This window comes from Otolemur garnettii, unplaced genomic scaffold (assembly GCF_000181295.1).
Source record: "Otolemur garnettii isolate 467f Iridium unplaced genomic scaffold, OtoGar3 scaffold00043, whole genome shotgun sequence".
Lineage (NCBI taxonomy): Eukaryota > Metazoa > Chordata > Mammalia > Primates > Galagidae > Otolemur > Otolemur garnettii.
In genome coordinates, this window is record NW_003852438.1 from 6,073 (window position 1) to 7,281 (window position 1,209).

At 33.9% G+C, this 1,209-nt stretch overlaps 1 protein-coding gene across 1 annotated transcript in view; it reads right to left on the reverse strand.

Annotated features, from left to right (window-relative positions):
* Nucleotides 1-757: 757 nt before the first annotated feature.
* LOC100964149 (von Willebrand factor A domain-containing protein 8-like) overlaps nt 758-1,209 on the reverse strand; it is a 39,610-nt gene continuing 39,158 nt past the window's right edge. The window contains exon 4 of the mRNA XM_023513636.1: nt 758-1,065. Within this exon, the coding sequence (XP_023369404.1) occupies nt 865-1,065 (201 nt within the window). The 3' untranslated portion in view covers nt 758-864. The remainder of the gene's footprint in view (nt 1,066-1,209) is intronic.

Consider the following 1,209-nt stretch of genomic DNA (forward strand, 5'->3'; position numbering starts at 1 on the left):
CTGAGGCAGGAGACTCGCTTGAGCCCAGGAGTTGGAGGTTGCTGTGAGCTGTGATGCCACAGCACTCTACCCAGGGGGATAGCTTGAGACTCTGTCTCAAAAAAAAAGAAATGTAACTGTATGCCAAATTTTCTTTTAAAATTGCATCAATTTCTGCTGCCATCTATAGCAATGCTGTTTCCTCATCCTTTCTTTCTCATCAACACTGAAATATTAGCAAATTCCTTAATCTTTGCCAATCTGAGAGGTGAAAAAAATACCACACCTAAGTGTTTTAATTTTTATTTTGTAAACAAGAAAGTCAAGCATGTTTTCATGAATTTATTGGATATTTGAAATCTTTTCTCCAGGGCATATTTATTCACAGTCTTTATCCTTTTTTCCAAAAGGTATTCCTAAGAACAATATTTAATACTTTAAGCAATGTATCTGAGGAAATACTTAACAAATTTCATTTTAATATTCACACAATATTTTAAATTGGTAATCTGCATCTAAGACACTTCCCCCAAAGAAGAAAGTTGTAGTTCCTGGCAGTATATATTTAATTTCACTACATTTAATACACCTTTACCCAAGTAACCTATAGATTTATAATACTTCCATAACTGTGCTAGAAAATTTTCTATATTAAAATCTCCTTAATTCTGCTTTTAAAAAATCAAATTTCTATGGGCAACTAGTAGGAAGCCCCTGAAAACTGAGAAATAACCATATTGATCTTTAGCTAACATTTTAAAATCATAAATTTCATACAGGGTTTCTCATTTAATACTACATCAAGAAGACATTTCCAAGAATGGAGAAACAAAAAATCTAAATTAAATCTGTCTACAAAGAGCTTAGCATATGTATCTTTCACCATTATATGAACCACTCTCTTTCTACTTTAAAAATCAATTTTGTACAGACCTGGAGTAAACAGTCACAGGCTAGAGTGTGATAAGAACTTGCCTGATCAATGTAAAAGGCCGTGCCAGCACGGATTTCCCTTCGTTGTTTGAGATCAGTTTCAGTGGTGTCCCTTGACAGGGCAACGTATTCAACCTCCCGTTTAGTCAGCTCCTGTAGAGTGGAGAATGAAATGATTCTAAAAATAAAATCAAATTCCCAACATAGGATTTGGAACAAGTTATCTAACAAAGCCACTACCCCAGAGAAGAGCATTTTAAATGTAATTTTAGTTTAAAACCTTTTGAGTGTCAGCTT